The sequence below is a fragment of the Cantharellus anzutake genome, assembly GCF_015039405.1.
Source record: "Cantharellus anzutake strain C23 chromosome Unknown EI90scaffold_229, whole genome shotgun sequence".
NCBI lineage: Eukaryota > Fungi > Basidiomycota > Agaricomycetes > Cantharellales > Hydnaceae > Cantharellus > Cantharellus anzutake.
This window is the reverse complement of record NW_024067179.1, coordinates 52785-74544: the sequence shown is the minus strand read 5'-3', so window position 1 is coordinate 74544 and position 21760 is coordinate 52785. Positions and strand designations below refer to the sequence as shown.

At 49.2% G+C, this 21760-nt stretch overlaps 1 protein-coding gene and 1 non-coding gene across 2 annotated transcripts; both read left to right on the top strand.

Annotated features, from left to right (window-relative positions):
* Positions 1-239: 239 nt before the first annotated feature.
* EI90DRAFT_t315 lies at positions 240-320 on the top strand. Its single transcript has one exon. It is a non-coding gene; the product is annotated as a tRNA-His (tRNA).
* Positions 321-13943: 13623 nt separating this feature from the next.
* Positions 13944-14653, top strand: EI90DRAFT_2954209 (uncharacterized protein; the record flags this gene model as incomplete). The annotated part of the gene is made up of 2 exons (XM_039055430.1): positions 13944-14479; positions 14533-14653. The coding sequence occupies 2 exons, from the start codon at positions 13944-13946 to the stop codon at positions 14651-14653; spliced, it is 657 nt and encodes a 218-aa protein (XP_038907773.1).
* Between the last annotated feature and the right edge of the window lie 7107 nt (positions 14654-21760).

The window sequence follows — 21760 nt, the reverse complement described above, 5'->3', positions numbered from 1 at the left end:
ATCAGAAGATGTGGAGACGTTTTGAGGTGGCGTTCACGATGGTGCTTTTCACACTTCCCGAGCCTCCCCAGCTGCAAGCTCACTGATCCGCGCCATCGTCGGGTTTTTCCTGTGCCGTGGGAATGGCGAAGCACCACGTTTAGGGATGGGACGTTCACCGTGAGTGCCCGCCTGGATTTAGTTCTGTTGTAGGATTGTGAGATAATTATTAAGCGCATACCAACCCACCCAATATTGACGTCGCTATCGTCCAATGGTTAAGACGTAACGTTGTGGATTGCAGTCCCGTTACGATCCAGGTTCGATTCCTGGTGGCGACACGCACATTTTTTTTTATCCCATGACAGTGAGCACCTGCCTAGCCATGCCATCGTCTAGTATATGGTTAGTAGGTTGGCGTAGTACGGCCACCCGGGTGACCCGGCTACATGATATGGAGAGGACCAGCTTTCCTCGCTATGCTGCAGAATATGTCCTGGCTCCCTCTCCGCTGACTCGCCAATGACCTCTTGACCTTGATTATCCCAGTTATTCAGGCACCGTTTTCGGAACTTTTTACCTCTGTCATACGCTTTTGATATCCAAATCGTACATAACTAGTATAAAGTCGTGCCCACTCCCTCAGGCATGATGATGCAGACACGCAGTGTTCTCGCTCTGTTCAGCCGGCTTCTGACACTGACGATCTCGGTGCTAGCTCCATCACTCAAGCTCAGCCTGAACATTCCGGTAGATGACCTCGTCAAACTTTCCGTCGGTGTTACGGTTTCTAACATCGGCAATAAACCTGTCCACTTGTTACATGATCCACACTCAGCGCTTTCCCCGGAATGAGAAATAGACATTTTTTAACATATAAGGATGATAGAACTGTCCCTCGGTTTACTGGTGGTGTTTTCGCTCGGCCGGCCATGTGCTGTCACGCTGAAGGTGCTATGACAGGTTAGATGGTCCCCAACGTTCGCTGCGCCTCGGCGATGAGTACACAAGGTTCCTTCCCGGTGCGTACGGACGTGTCCTTTTCGTCGTCGCGCCCTTCTGGCCATATCTAACTATCGTCTTGCCTATCCTTTTTCAATATATACTGAACCAGGGCCTACGTTCACAAACTGGGCAAGAGCCGATGCGATCTCGCAACCCCTAGCTCAGAAGGGACTCCATGCACGATGCGAGCTTGGATCAAGGTAGGTTCATGAATTCCCTTCCCCGGAAATGGGATGTATCCATAGCTTTGTTTGGCGAAAATTTTAATGGTGCTACAGATGCTCTTGATTAATTAGTTCGTTCATTCATCGATTTGAGAAACTCATCCCACCCCATGCAACGAATCTCACGGGTGCTGTGGGGACGGCGTCCGAGAAGTTGTGTGAAGATCTAATGAAGCGTGTGTGGAAATTATACGTTGCGAAATTGTTCTAAGATATTTGGGAGGACCCTGGGTTAGCCATTTGCTTTTGGGGGAGGCCCTCTTTGCACGGTGAAGTTCAGTTGGGGTTCAACCATCTGCAGGACCAGGGCTGCATGGGGTGCCAAGCATAATATATATGTAAAAAGAAAGTAAAAATTCACCTGGGCAAACTCTCCCAATCAAGGTCATGGCCGAGCAGCGGCCCTTCTAGTGGGTGAGGAGCAGGGATATTTTATTTTGAAATAAGTCAATTTAGACCCTAAGTAGGGGAAATTTAACTACATATATACTGTACACTTAAGCTCAAAGAATATATAGCGGCAGAGCGGTATCATGGTTACTTAACCACATCCTGTACAAATCCTGTATCGTCGACAACGGACTTCCGTGTTTTCCTTGTCTATCACCACCTCGCTGCGCGCCTAATCTTCTGTTACCTTGCGTCGCAGGCCGAAGTGCCTAATACAGTAATAATACATGCAATGCCGTAACACACCCTTTCGGGGCGCGCCCACACATCTGGCCGATCCTTAGTTGCACCATATAAAAAGGGACCAGCTTTCTTGACCACGCTGTAGAACTTGTCCTGGCTCCAGTGTCTTGTTCTCGCCCTTCGACGACATACACTTTGATCACTCAAGTCCCTTATCGCCATGCGCCCCACTTCACCCTTAATACCACTTGGCATCTTTTCTGCTGTTCGATTCGCTGTCGCGAACTTCACCTACTCTAATCTCGTATGCGAAGAAGAGCGTGGGGGTTTCTACAATTCAAGTCTCATCATGCCCAGTAAAGGTAATGAACCAAAAACACTCGATCTGGCAAAAATGAATCGCTAACCGCTCCCCCAATACACCCTGTGATTTAGTCTCTACGTGCAATAATGCATGGGACTACTCATATAACCAGACAATATCGAACGCGTACCATGATCCAACTGCATCGATTTGCGGGAAGAAAGTTACGATCCATAAGAAATGGCTGACGTGGTCAAGCGGCCGCAATCATGGGAAATGCCAGAAAGTCGGGAAGAAGGGTAGAGGGAAGATTCGGAAATGCAATCCGAAGGATGTTGCGGCTTGTATATGGACGGAGGAGATCGAGTGCAATTCGAAAATTTGCAAATGATGCATGATTATATAAAGAGGAGTTGCTATGATTGCTGCTATGCAATTGTCTTGATCGTCTTTTATGAAGTCTAATGATGACTGATTCCGATATCGGGTTCTCTAAAATCTCATAGTGTCGTGGGACAAAATTGACGCTGCTGAAGCTAAGCGAAATTGTCATGCTCTCACCTTCAGGGCTTCTCCGTACCTTTCCGAAACCACCTGCGTGCGGGACACAACCCCCAAGACCCTAATCCAAGCAAAGTGCAGCCGGAAGGTCTCAGATCACCACGAAGCCCATTGCTGAAGGAACAATGCGTCAGTTTGGCTCGATTAGTTATTAGTGAAGGCAGATAACGATTCGGCTCTCTACTTCAAGACTGAGGCGAAACCCTTTTGCTTTTCCTTGACGGTCGTGTGTCCAAGTATTAGTTCTCTGCGTGGCAGACCATGGCTGAGGGAGTTCACCCGAAATTGTCCCTCGCATTCGATATTCTCATAAATGGCATTCCCTACTATTCCCGGGTGGATTGAAATTTCACCAACTTCCAGTTCGACAACGAAGTTACAGATAGTCTTCAGAAATTCGGAAAGACTTTGCTCGGATCTAGTCTAGCCCTTCGCTGTATTGGATTTACTCTTCTCAGAACACTGCCTAGCGAATTGGACCTCCTCTTTCACCAAACGTGGCTCACCTTCGGCCTATCCTGGGAGGTCTGAAGAAAGATGTTGTATCATAATCCCTTGCACCCCCCTAAACAAACACGTCGCAGTGTGTTCCTCTCGGTCAGTTATTGAAACCTTCAAACTCGTCCTAGGAATGGAAAACTATGGCGCTACAATTTATACCGTCCAAAAACCCGAACAGTCCAAACTGTTGCTAGTCTGAACCAGTACTCCTGCCAACTGCCCATCGCTGTGGTACCCCTTAAGCCTTCAAACGCAACTGAAGGCGCCACCGCCCGGCCCTTTCTCCGTTTCTTCAGTTAATCCTGTTTTTGTAAAGTACCTAACCCCCGGCCTGCACCGGTTGCCTGGAGCACGCTGACGGATTTCATAATATCTTCGCCTAGTCGTATCTGTCTGGTCAATCCACTTTCGCATTGCATTTACCGTTGCCTCCCTCCCCTCCTTCGCGTTGCTCGTCGACTTCGTTCGGTGTGTCGATCTTTGTAGATAACTGCACTGGTGGACGCCGCCTGACACGACAGAACCCGCCACTCTTCTCGCCCGGCCCGTTTGGCCCACTTTACTTTTGTCATAGATACAACTGTACAGGCGCTGCATGATATCGAACACCACAAACCAAAAAGAGTAATGCTCTTGAAAGCGCCGATCAGCTAGAGCGAACAAATGGGCAGCCATTAATTTGCATAGGCTTAGTGGAGCACGTCGATTACAGTGGAAGCCACCGACGTCGAAGGGATACAGAGTTAGATACAAGAGGGGGAACAAATGGGGGGTTTGACAGGTTTCCGGGCAATGTTTGACTTGAATGTGAGCACGTACGTCACCGTTCGCGCGTTTAAGGTGTCTGATGGCCGCTGCAGTCCATGCTGCAGTCCATTTGCGCAGTATTGGCCTCCCGCATGTCTGTGTCACATACCACTACAATTTGAAAAACAGTGGCTGGAGCGGGAACAGAGTCACTGACACTGGGAGGGTGTCGGTCATGTCGCGGACCCGAGCTAGGCAGCAGCCGCCACTAGTGTGTATGAACCCTCTACCTGGTCGTGACCCTTCTTCAATTGGGCTGTCTCGTATCCATGTTACATCCGAGCAATATGATGGGGTGACTGGTTATAAGAATACTTCAATATCCAGCCTCGTCGCGCAGATACTTGCAGGATTCCGTGAGGATTCTGGTAATATCCGAGCTTGGATATTTTATCTCAAAACACAGTGGAACTGTTGCCTTGTGTTGCCCGATCATGATCTGTTGACGTGCCGGAGTGCCCAATACAGTAATGTTGATATATATTATTGTTGTAACACACCCTTTCGGCGCGGGCCCACACTTCCGGGTGATCTTTCGCTGCACCATATAAAAGGACAAGCTTTCTTTGATCACTTATCCTAGTCCCAGTGTCTTGTTCTCGCTCGTTGACGACGACCTCTTACTGCACCTTCATTGAATTTGATCTCTCAAGTCCTTACTTGAGCGCGCGTCCGCCATGCGTTTCACTTCACCTTTAATACTACTTGGCACTTTTTCTGCTGTTCGATTCGCTGTCGCGGACTTCACCTACTCTAATCTCGTATGCGACGTAGAGGGTGGAGGTTTCTACAATTCAAGTCTCATCATGCCCAGTAAAGGTAATGAACCAAAAACACTCGTTCTAACGAAATGACACTCGTAATCGCTAACCGCTCCCCCAATACACCCTGTGATTTAGTCTCTACGTGCAACAACGCGTGGGACTACTCATATAACCAGACGATATCGAACGCAGAGCCTAATCCAACTGCGTCGATTTGCGGGGGGAAAGTTGTGATCCATAAGAAATCGCTGACGTGGTCAAGCGGCCGCGATCATGGGAAATGCCATAAAGCCGGGAAGAAAAGTAAAGGGAAGGAATGCAATCCGAAGGGTGTTGCCATTTGTACATGGACGGAGGAGATCGAGTGCAGTTCGAAACTTTGCAAATGATAAAGACGAGTTGTTATGGGTCATGATTGTTCATCAGGACTGCTATTCGATTGTCTTGATCGTCTTTTATGGAGTCTAATAATGTCCGGTTCCGATATCAGGTTCTTTTACTTAGTGTCGTGGGGACGAAATTGATGCTGCCGAAGCTAAGCGAAATTGTCATGCTCTCACCTTCCGGCCGCTCTTTCTCACCTTCTCGAAACCAGGGATACAACTCCGAAACCCCAACCTGCAGTCGGAAGTCTCAGATCATGCTTATTTGGTGAAGATCACCTCATCGGGTCGGCAGTCGTTATAGACTGCCCCGGGTGGCAAGTTTGTGGCGAATGAGAGCACGTGGAAGGCATGGCGCGTAGACTACTGGCATCTAACTTCGCACGTTCTCGTGGCCTCGGCACTGCTCCTTCTAAGTCCTTTACCGAATAACTGGTGGACGCCGCCTGGCGCGGCAAGTACCCGCTACTCATTCCGCCTTGATTTTGATCATTAATCTCAGATATCACGCCGTGTAGCTATGTACATACTTCCGAACTACATTTGATTCAAAAGAAAACAATGGGGTGCCATCTATTTCATTCGAAGGTTGATCAGAGGCAAGCACCCACATTCTTGGCTTGGACACACACCGTGAACACAGGCGTCCCGATCTGAAAGTGTGCGAAATGGAACGTAATACACATCGCTGCATTGGGCATCTGGTTGAGCAGGAAATACTATGACGCGACCCTTGAGGGCTCTTTGAGCAGTAGGAAGTGTGGATGAGGAGGTGGGTCCTGCAGTGTGTGTGAGACGTGGGGACCCATTGTCTTGCAGATGTATGATCCATGTTTTGGCACGCCGTCGAGCAATCAGTGCTTCTTCAAGTTCACGGAATTGGGAATGGGGCCGAAGTAAAGATCATTGATGTTGCTTGAGAGATCGATGACAGACGTTGCAAATGCGGATCACGAGGGATTGGGTATGGGAGGCAACACCTGCCAGACATAACATGATATGTTGCAGCAGAGGATAATCGAGAAAAGGGCGAGGGGAGCGTGCAAGGGATAGTCACCATGGAGTAAGTGGTAATCGTAATTGTTCAAGTCTACAGGTTGAGGAAGCATCTGGTTGAATAATTTGGACTCAGCACACACCGCACAAATGAATCTGGCGAGACGATGTGAAGATAGAAGAGAGTAAAATGTTTCACTGAGTTCGTCTTGGACATAGAAGAGAGCTTTTCCGGCCAACGAGCAGCACATTGAAGGCACCATTCTTGTGAAGGATCCATGTCAGAAGGGAGAAAAGACGGAAACTGTTCGGCGATGAAACGAAGCAAACAGTGACAAATAGATTGCATATCTGCACGCGAATCGATGGGCAAGTGAAGGTGAGCGATAAAACGACGGAGACAGCCCCAACGAACATCAGCCCGTGTGAGTTGAGTTAAAAAGTTGGCTAGATGGTTTGCGCGTTCTGACCGAATGTCAGTGGTAGACATCGAGAACGAGAAGGCTGTTCAGAGTGTGAGATACGACCAAAATCACAGTGAGAGTCGGTGACAATGTGGTCAAATACAATGGAGCGTAATTGGACACGATTGAGAATATTTGGAATGTGATGATGGACATGGTGGAAAGAGCCACTAAGTCTTGATGATTAATTTGATCCAGATGACGAAGAACGGTGAATGCATCAGGAAATGCAGTGGGGATTTGTTGAAAGCATTGAATAATGCCATGGGATACCCACTTACGGATTCATTGGCATATTGAACACCTAGTGCAGCACCAACCAAGGTTTGGTGTTGAAGGGAGAAAGATCGGGAGAGAAGGAAATCATGAAGTCGTTGGAGATGATCATCAATCGGCGGAAGCTGGTTAGATTCTTCAACACATCCAACAAATGGAGAGTTGTAACAGTGAGCATGCAGAATATGATGCATTAAGATGCATTAAATGTAATCGCGTGTCATTGGTCGTTAACAATGTGAAATATAAACCATGAAGCTATGTGTAATGAGTGATGGTGAGTGGATCGAGGTCCAACGCACCATTCAAAAATGAGTACATCCACAAATCTGCATGTATGGTTTAAAGAGTGGATCAGAAGAGATGCACAGAGACTCACTGAAATCAGAGGAAGTGGTGATGCAAGGTGGATGGTCTTATGGCGTGAGTTGCATTGTAGCGGAGTGAGCCGAAATCCTATTGTCGTATGGTCAGAATGGGAAAAAAGGACCCTAGGTTACAGAGGACCCTGTGCACAGAGTGGGGCCTAAATTTGCAGGACCCGCTACGGAGTAGCGGGAAAAACTTGCTGATGGACTAACATTGGATGACTTTGTGTCGAGTGGTTCTCGGAAATACGTCGCAGTCAGTCATTACATATATGCCTCATCACTGTGGTTAGGCCTAGACTGCCGAGTTACTTGAAGACTAAGATCCCAACGAGCGCCTCGTATAATAATATTAAGAAAGACCTTCGTGGTCTCAATTTACACACTGTTTGCGAAGAGGCACGGTGTCCCAATATAGGTGTGGGAGTGATGCAGTCGGGACGAGTGACGCCAAGAAGAAGCGTGGGGCCACGGCCACCATCATGGTATGCCCCTAGGGAGGCGACAACAATTTTCGGCTTGGTGATTTCCAACTTTACAGCTCATGGGGGATACATGTACCCGTGGCTGCAGATTCTGTTCGGTAAAGACCTCCAAGAACCCACCACCGTTAGATATTCATGAGCCCGAGAACACTGCGGAGGCAATCCGTCGATAGGGTCTTGGGTACATTGTTTTGACAAGTGTAGATCGTGATGGTTCGTAGCTTGATTTTAATGATAGGGCCCTATTCTCACTCGTCATATAGATCTAGCTGATGGGGGGGGGGGCGCTCACTTTGCCGAGACCATCAGGAAGATCAAGCCAAAGTAAGAATGATCTCCTGAATTTGAAAGGGTTTCTTATTCATTCTCCTTCCAGGGCGTTGCATATTCTGGTCGAGGCGCTGACGGGTGATTTCGGAGGTTCCCTCGATGGCATCTCGACTGTAGCTGAATCCGGTCTGCACACAACATTGAGACTGTAGAAGCTCTTGCACCCTATGTCCGTGACCGACGCGCTAACTTCCGCCAGAGTCTTCGTGCACTGGAACATGCGAAGAAGGAAGGTGTCAACATCACGAAGACAAGTATCATGCTTGGTGTTGGCGAAGATGAGGATCAGGTCTTCGATGCGTTGAAAGGTCGGATATTTGATTACACGCCGCCAGCTATCCACTTATTCTCATCACAAATCCTGCAGAACTGCGGAAGTCGGAAGTTGATGTAGTTACCTTTGGCCAGTACATGCTATGAAGGTAGGCCGTTACGTTGAGCCTGCAGAATTTGATCGGTGGAAACGAATTGCCGATAACATGGGATTCCTCTATGTTGCATCTGGGCCGCTAGTACGAAGTAGCTACAAGGTATAATACTTTAAATTGCGGATATGTTCTAGCTTATTTTATCCTCTCAGGCTGGAGAATTCTATATTAAGAATGTCCTGAAGTGGAAGAAATTAGATGCTGCAAAGTCAGAATCGTCTAAACCATCTTCAGAGATGGACTCGAACCTACGCCCACATTAGGAGCACCTTGCGCCTTATACAACCTCAATATTATCCATCACAAGTTCGGACGTCATCATGTTCATCTCCAATGGCATCTCCCTAGGTCAGAAACTTGTTGCCGTCCATGTGGCCCTGTATGGTCGAGATTTTCATGATAACTAGATCATTGTGTCCATGCGGTCACGGCTCAGCACACGAAAAGAAATGGGCATCGCGGATCGTGGAGGTTGGAACCCCGACGGACGGAAGCAAAGTTCCGCCAAGTGGCTTGAATTTCACCGTCGTGTGATGGTACTCTTCCGCCTCGTGATTTGGGGTTCAAGTCCAACTTCAGAAGCAAAATTCTCGCCAAGTAGTGGCGGGTCCGATGGCTCTGTGAAAGAGGTCGCCAGGACCTAGGACATTACTATATGAAAGTGGCCTTATCTAAACCCCTTTCGAAAGCCCACATATTGGTGGGTGTGGGCTCTATGTCGTCCCGTGAGGCCTTCGAATCTGGGATGTCACTGGCTTTCGTTGATCGTCTTGTGGGCTTCTCGCTTCAACTCTGCTTGGGGTTTACTTTACCCGCACTCGTCGGTATCCCGAAGCTTACACGACCTTATCTGGCACCATTCAATTTGCAGGCTGAAACCATTGACTGTGGCTCAGCACCAAAGTGGTACTGCAGGTCTGCTGCCTCTCCCTAGAAATGACCTGGAGACGAGTGAATGGAGGGCACGCCCGGTTCGCGTTGAATGTGGCGGATCGCATTCGAATCGGGGCTGCCTAACTCATTACCTGAGGATGTGAGTGGCTAATTCCAAAATGGATCATTGCATAACCATATTGCGTAATTTGGAGATTATATGCTTGCATTATGTCGATACCATTCTCCTTGTGCTTCTGCTCACGCTATGTAAATCATTAATTTGCTGTGTTTGCACACATCACAGACCCTCTTGTGCGTGATTCAGATTGTCTATTCCGTGGTAATCCCACCCGTGGGAAGTGGCCCAATCGAAGGTGCACCGGCTTGAGGGGGGCCCTGGTAACAGAAGTGGCCTGGGTTTTTAGACAGCACGTCAAGAACCATTTTCTCACACGGGGATAGAATGTGCGGGGGTCCTTGTGCCTACCTCACAGTCATGGCGTGGGTGACTAGAAATAGACCACATTGAGACTGGAGATGGAGATGATTGCCTGTCTAGCTAAATATAATGCATTGAACTGGGTGCGCAGCGTGGCGGATGAGTTGCTCGTGTTGTGCAAAACAACACTAGTGGATGAATAGAGATGCAAGATCGATACGCTGCTGTTTAGACTCCTGGTATGACGCTGCGGAGGTCCAGTAAATGCCATAAATTTAGGAGAGTATATCTACAAAGTCAAGCTTCAGAGTCAGGGTGGTGAGGAAAATCAACAGTCGCCAAAATACGGAGGAATCTGGAATACAGGAGGCACCATCCAACAGATATAGACGGCAAGACGGGAATAATCTAGGACCACTCATTGGCAGACCTATGTGTAATAGTCAGTCTAATTACAATTGCTCGAGTTTTTGGGTGTGAAAGGGGTCACACACCAAGCAGGATCCTGTATGAAAGCACAAAGCACTTTGCTGCCAGTCTATCCATATACATTAGTCAGAAACCGTGAAAGGGGGATTGAATCCAATCATTAACCTGCAGAAGTGGGTGTCCAGCAACGATGCTCAAGAACCTCTCTAGGCCTTCGCGCCGTGTCTCGATGACCTCATCGGAGAAGCGGTTGGTAAAAACTTTTCCGGGAAGTGGGGGTATGTTGACACGGGTTGATTCGCGCTCGAGGATATCACGGAAGGCTTCAAAGTCGCTATACCTGCGACGAACGCTGGAGTGTCGAAGTTTGAATGCGGGAATGTTGGTCTATCGAATGAGTCATACGACAACGAAAAGGTCAGCATTGGTATGTCTTAAACACCCTCCCTAGAAGAGACGCACTGACTCTGCAGACGATCTCGTAGTCAGTGAACATTTTCCGTCCGTAGCCTGAGGAGTGTCATCGAAGCAATTAGATCCCATTCGTTCAATATTGAGCCCTGAAATCCGTACCATGGGTTTGGGGGTTCCGCACTTCTATCTCCAAGAAACTCTCGGGGACACTGTACATTTCTTCAATCTAGTCATCGCAGTAACGCAATTCCAACCAAAGGTGGGCGTCTAAGCTGCACAGCATCAAGGCAATAGGGCCATACCGTTTGGGCTCGATGGGATAATCGAGTGGAGTCATCGAACGTGCTTCTAGCGAACGGGGAAGGCGAGCTCATGGACACGTTATGGTAAGTGGCAGGAGATTGGTTGGAATGGACGGAGCACGGTTAGACCCGCAACGGTTGGCGCCGGACATTCAACACCTCACCTCAACACAGCTTGACGAATCCAGTGAGCCCTCCTATATTTTACATGGGGGGATTGTCATGACAAGGGTATTTGTATCATACGGCTTGAGGGGGAAATGATTATTGGGGGAGAGTTCAAGGACAATGAAGTTCGTTTTCCAAGTACGCCTGAATGGAAATCCAAGGCTCTCGATTGGCCGTTCTCGCCGCTGATGAGAGAATAATTCACGAGTCAACATAGTTTACAGTACTGCGTCACCAGCAGCGCTCATATTCGCTTGACTGTCTATTCTAACAGAGCTAAAGGCAGCCAACTACCTGATGCAGTTCATGATGCCTCCACTTTGACTCATGATAGGGCATGTGTATAATGGTTCCCGTAATATAAGCAGCAAAATCAGTTGGAGATCGGTATACCGCGCATTGAATGAGTATTCACAGAGTGTCCAGACTTCAGCGGCAAGGCCAGGTGCACCCTCGCTCGCCACCATCGGTCGGAAAAGAGAAATGTATCGGGGGGTGAGGGGTGATGCGTGCTTTAGCGCATATACAGCACTCAAGCTTTTCTTTTTTTTGGTGGGGCCTTCTACCCCTTGCCTGAAGATTTGTAGAGCTCCCGTGTGGCTGTTCGGTTGAGCCCGCGTGATTAGGTAGTGCGACTCGGAAAACGGGCGCCAATCTTCAACGACACCGTCTGGGGGATGGGACCCAAAGGGAAGCAGGCCATTTCGGGAGAAGGGAAAAGAAAGCGGAAAGGGGCCCCTTGGGATGTTGTCGATCGGCAATTTCATGATCCCATGAAACCACAGGGTATGCCGAACGTCGTTCTCATCTGGATATGCCTTGAACACATTCTCTTCGTCAATGTGAAGCTCAGATTCGTGGCAGCCGTAAATTTTCTGGCGCTAAACCAAATCCAGATCTTCGCAAGCCGATTTTTTTTGTCAAGAGTGGAGCCCTCTTCCACGATGAAGAGGAGATTTTTCAGCCAGAGATGGTGGAGAATGGTGCGCTGTGCTGTTATCTGCTTTGCCTTAATAGCTAAGCCTGCCACGTCTCTTCAGAGGCTGATGATGCGCCAACCGCTAACCAGGTGGAATCCCTGTTTACGAAGGTTCCAATCGCCGCTTCTGAAACTGGAGCAGAGGCCATGGACCGCAAGTCTCGTCCACGGTTTGCTGACTACTCTGTTGCTGCAAACCTTGATGATGACGGCGACATACCCACATTGGAATTTGGCTTCTCTGCAGAAGATCTCTACACCTTGGGGGCACAGTCACTTGATACCAACCCTACGTCTCGTTTGGATAAGCTCTTGAGCGATCTCTCCAAGACATCACTAGCTTCAGGGGATGGGAAGTCCCATATTGTTGTGGAAGCCTCTGCCTCCACCCCTCTTGGCGATGCACAGCCGAGTGCAGATGCCGAAGGATCGACTACTCTTCATATTCCCCAATCGAATAGCGATGTTCAATGTCCTACTGCCGATATCCCTGATGCTGGCGACGATATCGTAGTGTTTACTGGCACCCAGCCCGCACGCGTGGAAGTTGTCGCAACTGATCCCAAGCATCTAAGCCCTCCCGCCGGGCCTGAACCCTCATCTCCAGGGCGCCGTGTGAAGCGTCGGTCGGAGAGTCTCCGAAAGAAAGCACTCAAGCACCGTGAGGAAGTACACTCTACTTCTGGTGACACAACGGACCACCGCTCATGCGAAATTGACTCGGGTCCACTCGTTGAGTCCGAACTTTCATCACCGGAGAATTACATGATGTCCCAATTGGAGGGTTTCTTACGGAGGGCGCTCAAACGGCGGAAGACGTCGCACCGCCTATCTGTTTCTAATATAGAAAATTACCTGCGAGAAGGTGATTCAGATATTGATTGGGGAAGCGATAGTCCCCTTCAAAACAACGCTTCATCCAGTTCAAACCAACTCGGGGTTGATGATCATGGGATGATAGTCGACGCAAATTTTGAGGGAATGGATCAGTTGCAATTCTTGGCAGACCTGAATCCCGAAAATGAAACGGCCACTATTGGCGCCGCTGATCAAGAGAAGCCTCAAGATGACGAGGAGTCAGACCTCAGCTCTGGAAGCAGCAGGAGCGGTGATGAAAGTGTAGATAATTCCGATGATGGACTCGGCTTGTCTGCGGAGGATGAAGATGTCGAAGCCGATGAGCGGCAACGGGGAGGCGACGATAGTGAGTCAGAGCTCCCGCGTGCCAAAGAACCTGACGAAGGCGAAGACGGAAGGGAAAAGGCGACGGTGGTAATGCAACACAATAGGAGCGGCAGGGATAGCAATAACACTCGGTTTATAGAATGTCATCATGGCATGTCCTGGATCATCGATGGACAATTCCGAACGAAAGGTAGAGGATGCCGGCTTTGCTTTGGAGTCAGCAATCATGCGCACAGTTCAGGATCTAGGGACTCAAGGTGACTACTGTTTGATCTCATCGTGAGCCATCTCATCTCATATCCATTCGAGGCCAAAATCTGGCGCAGAGGGAGATAGTGATCCTAGGTCGGCTTGCGAAGCGTGTATATCAGGAAGTTCGGAAGGGGGCCGGACTCCTAAGAAAATCCCTAGGAATGCTACCCGCCAATCCCTTATCTCATGGATTCAAAATCAAAGTCTCGCGGAGCACAAACTCGAAGAACTAAGGCTGGTGGTGGAGCAGTTCACGGCAAGGCGAGATCGCAAGCTAGAACGCCAAAAGGCGGCGAGAGTGGGTGATTCGGCGTGGCGCGAGGTTGCCGAAGCGGGCAGCTTGCTCCCTTCCCGGAAGACGGGGAAGAGGAAGGACAAATTCGGCAAGCGGATGTATGGCGATGGTAGGGAGGTTCAACGGGAGTTGACCGAAACACCAGAGGCACACTTGCACCTCGAGTCACTTCTGAATGAAATCAATGCCTTCATAGAGAGCCCAGGGAAGAACTCCATCAAGTTGCCACCCATGAGTAAAGGAGATCGAAAGGTGGTTCATTTTCTTGCCAATTCTTGCTATCACCTCGCGACCAAGTCCTTCGGAACGGAAAAGACAGGCCGGCACGTAGTGCTTACACGAACTCCTCAAACTCAAACTGGCCGACCTCGGACTCGCCTGCTTGACCGTGTGCTTGTGGCGTATCAACGTGGTACATTTCATCAAGAAGGATTCATCCGAGCTAGTGACACCGTTAGACGCAAAGCAAAACGCAAGGGTTCCGATGTCCACCCTGCCGAAGGAGGACCTGAAGCATCCAAGAACTCCAGGAAGCACGTTGTCCTCCGTCCCAAAGAGGGTGATATCGTCGGACGAAAGGCAGAACCCATTGGGGAGTCCAACGTTGGATTCCAACTGTTACAACGCATGGGGTGAGTTATCAAATGGAACAGCCATACTCGCACCTGGCTAACTCCCTTTTTAGGTGGAGCCAAGGAGAACGAATAGGGGCTACTGGCGGATCCACGATCCCTCTTCCCGTTGTCGTGAAGGTCTCTAAGCTGGGTCTTGGAACGATCTCCTATGCACGACCGGTGTCTCCATGACATAGATTGATGTTCTTCAATACAGTTGTATATTTATCCTTGCACCTGAAGGGCACTTAGAATCATGTAATGTCCAGACTAAGGGAATGAGGAAGATCGCGAACTTCGAAGAAGTGGAGTGCTCGTTCAATCCCCTCCGGGTGAATGTTCGCGCCCCATGTTCTGATTAGGCGCTGCCATCGTGAGTTCTTTAGACTGGTTGTTGATTTCCAAGGAGGGGACGACGGTGAGACCACATTGTAGTAAGGTTCAGTTCGAATGAGTCCGCTTGGTGAGAAACCAAGTCAGCCTGTCATTTGATTTTTCGACGAAAAAAGATGATCCATTTGGAACCATTCCGCGGTCCACGATCAAGGTGGCGTGTATATGATGTTCGCGCTATCGTGGACCTCGTTCAACACCTGCGTAACAGCTTCAGAGTATCAATTCATAGTGCAAGCATCATTAGATGAATCTTTGCTTGTCTTGTCCTGATAAAAATGGCCCCACCAGCATGGGGACATGGTCAAAATTCTCGGGATGGATTCAAACTGCTGCACCACAGCAGCTAAGTAGAGCAGCTGCAACACCTTAAGCATGAAGGTTACACCACAGTGAGGAAGCACGTAGAGGTAGTAAGTTAGCGAAGAACTGATACCTGCCCAATCGTTATGCCGATTATAAATGTATAGCGTTACTAACTGCCAAGAGGGAATACCATGGCTCTGCGCTGGGGCAGTACAGCCTGAGGCTAGTCATCGTTCTGTGAGCACACAAGAGCTGGTCCAAAGGGACTCCAACCGTGTTGGTTTGTCAACCACAGACTAAATCTGGTACCGAAGTGATGTGGTCACTGATGGGACCTACTCGATCGCGGAGCCTCGGGATTTTAGGAGTATAGGCAAAACCGCTGTTTTAATAAAGCATCCATCGTTCAAACAAAAATCGGCTCGCCCAGCCATCTGGCAACGAATGTGTCAGCTACTACCGTTCGGGTAGCATCCGCCAATTTATGTAGTACTAGGTGCCCCTGCTAGTCCACTTGTGGGGAATGTTCCTGAGGGCGTCTCGGAGAGTTGTTTAGTACCACTCACTCACTCGATCGCTCCGTGGCCGGAATACTCGCCAGGTGCCGGTGAAATCTCATCAATCGGGTAGCGTGTGTTACAAGTACAATGACACATATGAATCCGAACCAGTGTTTGGATGCCAGGAAGAAGGTCCCTTCGGTAGGGAGAATCCAGGTGTAATGTTCCTTAGAAAACCAATGTTCTAACCGGATAGTTTCCTGAAGAAAGCACCAATGACGGAGCGTTGAGGCTCATCTTCGTAGGCAAAGTAAATACATCCTCGCTCGGTCTTTGCGACAATTCGATCACCAGTCCATTCACTGGCGCTCTGGCGCTTGGTATCTCCCTCTAATTATGGGGGAGGGGTCGACGAGTTGGCGGGAACAGAGCGTAGATAGTCTTAAACATTACGACACACCTTTATGACGGGCGACAAATGTTTTCCCGCTTCCATTGATCATTGAAATAGTTGTGCGATGTGGATTCACTCCGGGGGAGAAGGTCGTGTACGTCGACGAAGCCGTTTCATGAATGATGGATCCGTGGAAGTCTCGAGGGACCCTAATTTCCAGATTTCCAGAAGTGGACGTCACATAGAGTACGAATGGTTGTTGATTACATCGGGAGACCTGTGAGAAGTATCGCGAAGATATATGAGGGGAGTTGTTTGGGAAATTCCGAGGCGGAGGAGCACACTGACAACTGAGACATTTATTTCCGAATTCTTTGTCTCTAGATTGAACACAGCAGCGTCCTTATTATCGCCTACTAAACGTATCTTTGCTTCAATGGAGCCAGACTCTGATTGAAGAGTGATATTTCGGCTCTCATCTCCATGAAACGGGACGGCAAAATCAGCTCCAAACGCATTCCGTGGAGGGACCCAAGAAGTGTCAATTGTCCATACCCCGGAAATGGAGTTTACGTCAGTGACGGAAACTGTAAACAACAATGGCAAATAAAATAACCAGAGATATCTCTAAATGATAAGGAGTCTACCGTGGTTCGTTGGGATGGATTCGAAGTCGTCGCCGCCGCCGTTTGGAGGCGGGGGGTAAGATTGGTTGTTTGGTTGGTGATACGCCGGCTGATAGTGCAAATATCGTAATCGAGAAAGCAGGGAATAACGCAAAGACACACTGGAGGCAACGCAGGCCCTTGTTCGGCTTCCAGCGCAGTCTCTTCACGACGCATGCTGGTGGCGCCCAATCCTGTTGAATTCATGTATGATTAGGACTTCTACTTTGGGAATAATTAAATACGAGGCTCGACATAAACAACAATCAAATATTGTGGCGCAAACTTTAGTAGAGGCTGGGATCCTGCCTAGCGGTGGGGTCACAATCGAGGGCCCACCCTAGGGGTTCAAAGGAATAAACTTTCGTGGTTTCGACACTGCACGCAAAGCATGTATTCATCATTGTTTGCGCCGACAATTTTATCCTACGAACCACGAGCCGCGTTGCCCGTGTCGAGGTGGTTTTCGAGCAAATTTATTTACATTGACAGAATCGCACTTGAGTAGGACACTGGGCCATTATCCCTGCCTCCAAGACATCTCAAACTTCAAGTCTAAAGGACCCGAGAGCAACCAAAAAATGCATATGACGAATTTTTGTCGGGATTTTTGACGCCCTCACGTTCCTGAGCTACGCGACTAACCTCAAGGCATTATTTTCTGAAATCTTTTTTGGCACATATATTACCCAGAATCTGGGTAAGATGGCTGGAGAATCCTGGTGTCTGTGCACCCTTGTACGGGCACCACACTGGCGTCACACCGGGTCGGGTGCGGTCATCAAATCGCCATAGTTTGAGGACGCTGCAGCGAAGTACAACCAGAACGAGCCGTTCCCAGCTTTCAGCGCGGAACAAAGTCCAAAGAGGCTTTCACACGAGAACCGACGCCGATTAAATGCGGAGCGTCCTACAGAGCACAAGATCTCTATACATATCCCTTACAGCGGATAGAGTGTCAAGATGATAATAACGTGGGTAGCAGGTGTCTCGTTGAATAGAGCATTAATCGGAGGTGGGATGCGTCGAGATTGTGGGTGGTAACAATGATACACAACTTATGATATTGCTGGCGCTGGCGGCTGTTCAGGTACTGGCGACCGGAGATGAGTCGAGGAATAAGAAGTCATTCAAGGCTTATGGACTTACGCGGCGGCAGTGTCTGGCGATTCACTTCGCTGAACGCACGATTTAGCAGGACACCAACACCCTCGAACACCCCCAGCAGAATGCCGCAAGCAACCGCTGAGCCAAATGCAGCTTTTGGTCCGCCTATGAAAAACGCATGAATGGGATGCCTGTGGATCGATATATTAAAACGACGCTTACTCCGAGCAGCTAGACAACCTCCAGTCATGAATCCAGAGATAATGCCATTCCATGCATCTTCCTTCTGTCGATACCCCTTCACGGCGCAGTCAAACGTTGAAAACATCCCGCCTACGAACAAATTAGTGCAAGAGGAAAACATAGCTAAGAACACCATTACACACCCCACACACCAAAATTGCCCCCCGTCACGGGTGCTCGTGCTTTGATTGAGGACACGGCGCCGACTAATCGTTCACCCTGAGAGAGTTGCTATGAGATGAAAGAAGGAGAGACGTTTCACTAGATATCATACTCGCGGAGAATTACGGGCACCCTTTACGCCGTGCCAGATCCCACCACCGATGGAGCCCATGGCGAAACCAACGCCAAAATCGTTCAAAATGACCCATGGGCTGCGAGGCACATTATTCTGTCAGCTCATGACCATCTCAGCATATTCGGTGTTCCCTCACCATGGATCTCGAGTGTGGTCTGACGAAGCCATGTCGATGCAATGGGAGAAAACTCTCGTGAATAGACTTAGCGCCTCGGCAACTTCCATTCTGCAGTTGGGCGCCCAGATGCTAACATCTGGTGATGAAAGCGATGAGTCCTTTACCGTGGATGACCTCTTGCCTCACTCCGTCCATCAGAAAAGAGGCCGGGGATTCACGCCTACCACTGGCAAAAAAGTGCTTACAGATGATGCAAAACTGGACTCTTCCAATTACGCGGCACGCCTCAACGACATTCTCGCAGGGGATGACGAGGAAGGAGGTATGACGTGGGGTGACATTGGACTTTTAGGGGATGACGAGGAGGATGAAGTTGATGATAATGAAGAATTCCTTTATACTGGGAAAGACGCCCCAGTAGTGGTCGGCTATGATGCTCAACTCGCCGATGTCCTAGATGAACCGCAGCCACCCGCTCAGGAAAGTCATCCACACCTAGATGTTTCCACGGGCTCTGAAAAGATGGGAGATCATGTTTTTAAGGAGGGATTCGAGTACAATCATTATCAAGTGTGTTAACGCATTGTTCCCGTCCGTTTGTCCCGGCTTACCCATGGTCAGGATGAGGTTCTGTCCGAGAGGGACTCGCCAGTACCTGAAATTGTGGTGGGAGGGTCGAAAACGCCGATACGGGCTTTATCATCTTCTCTCAACGATTCCCCGTCCCCCCTTCGACCGCCTTTTCTTCATCCGACTGTGTCTCGTCTACGTTCCTTCTTACCCCAGCACCAACCCCGTAACCCATCATCATCCACCGCCAACACATTTCGTACGAACGGTTTCTCGCCTGATCCATCTCATTTTTCTGCAATTTCTCGTGCTTCCTCTCTCTCTGGGCATTTCGACTCATCTGATAAGGACGACCGCGAAGCAGACTCCCCTGACCCTCCTACGTTGAATGTGTTGGACAAGAGAGATGTATTCAAGTGGACTCCATTGCGAACTATTAGTGTTCAAATATTCTCTACTGCACCCAAGGCAGCAGCGATTTTGGACTCACACATGGGGAAACCTACAGTTATTTTAGCTCAGGGAATCATTTGCATTGGGACGGAGACAGGGAGGACATTTGTATTCGACTTTCGGCAACAGCTAAAGTGCATATGCAGCTCCGAAAGCACGAGTATGTCAGTTTTTCGAACACTGTGGTACATGCTCACCCACGCGTTCGCATTTGGCTTTCCAGGTCCTGTTTCTGCCCTTGCTTTGTCCTTTGATCACACATTCCTCGCTGTTGGGCATTCCCAAGGCGATATCACCTTGTTCGACTTATCTCGACCTCAAAGCCCCGCGCGATTTGTTGCCCCAACCGACTTAGTGTCAGTAGCTTCGGGAAGAAGGGAGGGTCATCTACGAGGGTCGAAAGTTATCCGGATAGGATTTGTTAGTACTCGACATACTGCGTTCGTCTCTGCGGACGATTCTGGATTGGCGTTTTATCACAGCTTGGGAAAAGTCCTCTTCGTAGAAGCCAATGACGTACTCAGGATACTCGGAAAGTATCCAGATGAAACTAGCCCATTGGATCGTTCGCCTTCGTTTTCTACCACATCACTTCCATCTCGGGACCCACCTCGAATCGAAGCATCAGCCCCCCGCTTATCACCGCCTGCTACCGGCACTAGGGAGCGTAATCGTAAAGCTGGCACGATTTTAGACATGGAACCGCTACCCTCATCATCCTCAACACATCCGATTGACGCATTTCAGGTCATTGCTCTACTTACTCCCGTAAAATTAGTTATTGTTGGGCTAAGGCCGTCTCCCAGAACGTGGTTCCGACGACATAGGGCAGGACAGGATGGTGAAGGGCCACAGTCGATGTGGCGGGGCTGTATGGCCTGGTTCCCCAGCGTGTCCTTGAATGGGGACAAGGAGTCAGATTCCCCGTCGAAAGGTGGAAAGCGGGCCGTGTCGCCGGATGTCCTGACCATTCCTATACTTGCCTACTCGTGGGGCCGAAGTCTGATGTTCTTACGCGTCAGGGCGGAACGGACCATACCTCGCTCAGAATCCACCGATGCGCGAAGTAAAGGCGGAAGAAAGTCGACGACTTCCGGCAAAAAGGCATCTTCTAATCCTTCTTATCGTTTGGTGTTTGAGGATGCTGGTGAGATCACTGTAGAGAATGATATCCTTTCTCTACATTGGTTGAATTTGGATGTAAGCATGGATTCACGATATCACTAGACCCACGGCCGCTAACACAAGCCTCGTTTAGCAAATTGTGGTGATTACCAGGAAATTCTATGAGGTATATGGAGTTCGAACGTTGCAATTTGTCGATAGGACTCCACTTGATATTTCATCAATTTCATCAACCCTTTTATCAGCTCCCAATTGTCCATTCCCACAAATACCACAGCCAGATGAGCCAGGCGACACTCTTCGGCTAAGCTTTGACACTTACAAGGGGAAAATCTTTGAATTGGTATTCAGCAACTTTGCCGATACTCTTCTCGTTACTAATTCCAATTGCTGTAGGCTGCCAATGAAGTGAGAGTTGGTACGTTGTTGACTTGGGCGGATCGGATTCTGGCTTTCGTTCAATCCGGGGACTTCCTTAGCGCTATTGAGGTGGCGCGTTTGTATTACGTCGGAGAAGCACCCGGGAATCAAGCAGGTCTGCCCGAAGACTCAGATTTTAGAAGGGAAACTATTGGTGGGAAATTGCGAGATCTGATGATTGCTTCATCCCGTTACGTTTTCTCCGACAATCGCCTCACCGATGACACTCACCGAGCTCCGGACAACCGCGGTGTGGATCGCACTTCGCTGTTTGAAGGCCTCGTAAGGACTTGCACCAGGGCCAGTATGGCTCTCAACGATTTCGATTTCTTGTTCGAAGACCTCTATGATATGTACCAATCACACGGTATCGAGGCCATTTTCCTCGTCCAGTTCCAGCCATTCCTTCTACAGAGCGAGGTGCGTTTGGTTCCCCCAAGACTTGCGCAGGAACTCGTGGCCTATTACGAGGGGAAACATGCCTTTGATGTCGTCGAACAATTGATTTGGCACATCGATCCGGCTTGTCTCGACATCCACCAAGCGCTTCGAATATGCGAGGAACGTTCACTGTTTGACGCATTGATACATGTATACACTCGTGCTTTGCGTGACTACGTATCACCGATCGTCAGGCTCATTTCGCTAATCCGCACCATCCAGCGAACCAGGAGGGAAAGGCTGACTCGTATTCAAGGTTCGGACCC